This window comes from Condylura cristata, unplaced genomic scaffold (assembly GCF_000260355.1).
Source record: "Condylura cristata isolate star-nosed mole 26May11 unplaced genomic scaffold, ConCri1.0 scaffold00034, whole genome shotgun sequence".
Classification (NCBI taxonomy): Eukaryota; Metazoa; Chordata; class Mammalia; order Eulipotyphla; family Talpidae; genus Condylura; species Condylura cristata.
This window is the reverse complement of record NW_004567135.1, coordinates 3144454-3147009: the sequence shown is the minus strand read 5'-3', so window position 1 is coordinate 3147009 and position 2556 is coordinate 3144454. Positions and strand designations below refer to the sequence as shown.

Here is a 2556-nt window from a genome sequence, read left to right as displayed (position 1 = left end):
GCGGCGCCGGGGGGCGGGATGGGCTGGGAGCCTGGCGGCAGGGCCTGCGGCGGCGGCTGCTGCTGGTGCATCTGCTGGAAGTGCTGCTGCCGGGCCCGCATCTCCGCGTACTTGAGCTGCTCCATGTGGAAGGCCTGTCTGTCCGCCAGGAGCTGCTGCCGCTGGTACTCCAGCTGCGGGGCCAGGGGCGCGCGGTCACCCCGCTTCGAAGACCCCAAGGGAAAAGGCCTCGCCCCTCCCTGCTCTGTCTTCGGCACGGCCAGACTCTCGTTCCGACAGCTCCCCATATCAAATCTAAACCTGGGGCCTCCCTGGTGCGCCGCGGGCGAAGCCCACTTCGGTCCGGACCAGGGAGGGGCCCGAGGGCGCAGCAGCCCCCTCCCGTCTCCCCACTGCCCCCTCTGCAGTGTGTTTCAGTGGATCCGCCTGTTTTGCTCCCCGCTGTGTCTCTGGGGAGCCCTCGCACCTCTGGCCTGCACCCCAGCTCTTGGTGTATAAACAAGTAAATTACATCTTTAAAAAAGAATCTAACCCCTGTGCTCCGGCTGCCCCGGCCCCTCCCGGGAACCCCACGACCTCCTCCTGGCCCCAGGGCTCGCGCTGCGGGGTTCGCTGGGGCAGGCCTTGCTCACCCCCGCGCCACAGCCCCGCGCATGACTGGGAAACCTTCCTTGTCAATTTGTGTTGTTTTCCTCTGGCGCAGTGCGCTAAAGCTCATCATTCTCAGAAGCCACTGCAGATTAGCTCACTGGCCGGAGATCGGTTTTTCTGTCTCTCAAGGCTCACCCAGGGGACTGGGAAGCCCTGCTTTACACCGCGTCTCTGTGGCCTCCAGCTAAGCTACGTTTGCTGAGGGCAAACACCTGGTCCTCAGGTGTTCTCAGACAAAATCGGGCGCTGAAGGCCCGGTCCTGTCCTCACCCCGTAACCTATCCAGTCCTCCACAACCTGCTCTGACTTAGCTTTGACTAAATTAATGACAGCGACTCGCAGGTCCGCACTAGGCAGGACCTGGAGCTGCAGCATGACCGAGCCAATGTCTGCGGCCCGTGTGCACGGTCCCCGCCGGGGCTGCGCCACTCTGCTCTGAAGTCCTGTCAGTCTCCAGGCGGCTGCACCCGCCCCCCCCAAACCGAGACCCTCCCGGGTGTCGGAGGGTCCCTGGCTCCGCGGCCCCCAAGCAGCGGCCACTCACGGCTTCCCGCTCCCGGTCCATGATCGTCTCCAGCTCTTCGAAGTGCCGGAGCTTGATCTCCAGCTTCTTCATCTGGGTCTCTACCAGCAGGGCCACCAGCGACTTGATCTTCCTCTCCTCCACCGCAGCCAAGTGCTAGAAAGGGGCGGGGCGGCAGGTGGGTGGGGGCCGGGGGCAGGCTGTGAGGGGAGCGCCACAGCCGGGGGGCAGGCAGCGCACAGGCGTGTGTCTTTTAAAGTCCACAGGGGGGGGGGGGGGGCGGGGGAGGCTGAGACAGGTGATTCGAGGGAAGGGAGGCCCCATGGTAAAGGCTGCGGGCAGCTTACAGAGGCCCCACGCCGGCTCCCAGTACCCGGGAAAGAGGCCGGGTCGCCGCAGGGGAGGGGGCGTCCCCGGCGGGCGGGTGGGAGGTGGGGGCCCCACAGGGCTGCCCCTCACCTTGGCCTTCACGGCGGCGGCGGCCAGGGCGGCGGCGGCGGCGGTGGAGAGGTTGCCCTCGCCGATGTCGCGCTCCACCTTCGTCTTCCTCTCGCCCTCTGCCTCGGCCACTTCCTTCAGCACCTCCTCCTGCCCGTCCTGTGGCTCCTTCTCTTTCTCAGGGTCAACTGGGCCAAGAAAAGGGTGACTTTACCCTCCCTCCCGCCTCCCGGGCTCCCGCGCGGGCTGCGGCTCACCTGCCGGGTCCCCCTCGCTCTTCTCTGACTCCTTCTCGCTGTCGCCTTCCTTCCCCTTCTCTTCCTCCTTCTTGGGAGCCTCGCTGCTCTTCTCCTTTGCTTCCTCCTCTCCAGCCCCCGCTCCTTCTCGGGGCTCCTGAAGCCCCCGTGGAAGAAGAGCAGGAAAGTCAGGGTGGCCGGTTTCCGCACAGAGCGCTCGGGCCCCTCCTCTGGGGGTGGCCGGGCTCCACAGAAGCCGCCCGGCCCCGGCCAGCCCCCCACGCCGACGCTCGCGCCCAGCCCCAGGCCAGTCCCCGTACCTTGGGCTCCTTCTTCTCCTCTGCGGCCTGGCCCTCCGTCCGCGCCTCTTCAGTCCCGCTCTCCTCTGGGCGCGTGGGAAGAGGGAAGGGGGTGTCTGATACAGAGCCCGTCTCTCAGCACCCTCCCCTGCCTCGTCCAGTCAGGGGACCACGGCCCCTGGGGGCAGCGAGAAGCCTCCAGTGTCCCCGCCCACGCTGGTCCTGGTCGGCGTGAGCCCAGGGCGGGGAGGGCCCGGCGGGGCCGGGCCGTGAGAGGAGAGGAACGGGCACGCGCCGGCCTTACCGACGCGCTCGGGCTCGTCGGACGTGGTCCCCGCGATGCCGCTGCTCTCCAGGCCGAAGGCGGGGTCCGCCCTGCCGGTCACTTTGGCTGCTTCTTCCACTTTCC

General features: G+C 67.5%; 1 protein-coding gene across 1 annotated transcript in view; it reads right to left on the bottom strand.

The window, feature by feature from the left end:
• SMARCC2 (SWI/SNF related, matrix associated, actin dependent regulator of chromatin, subfamily c, member 2) overlaps positions 1 to 2556 on the bottom strand; it is a gene marked incomplete at its 5' end in the record, with an annotated part of 16863 nt that overhangs the window by 2640 nt on the left and 11667 nt on the right. Inside the window, 6 exons of the mRNA XM_012732286.1 lie at positions 3 to 173; positions 1196 to 1330; positions 1634 to 1800; positions 1870 to 2005; positions 2169 to 2233; positions 2452 to 2550. Coding sequence (XP_012587740.1) covers positions 3 to 173; positions 1196 to 1330; positions 1634 to 1800; positions 1870 to 2005; positions 2169 to 2233; positions 2452 to 2550 — 773 coding nt within the window. The remainder of the gene's footprint in view (positions 1 to 2; positions 174 to 1195; positions 1331 to 1633; positions 1801 to 1869; positions 2006 to 2168; positions 2234 to 2451; positions 2551 to 2556) is intronic.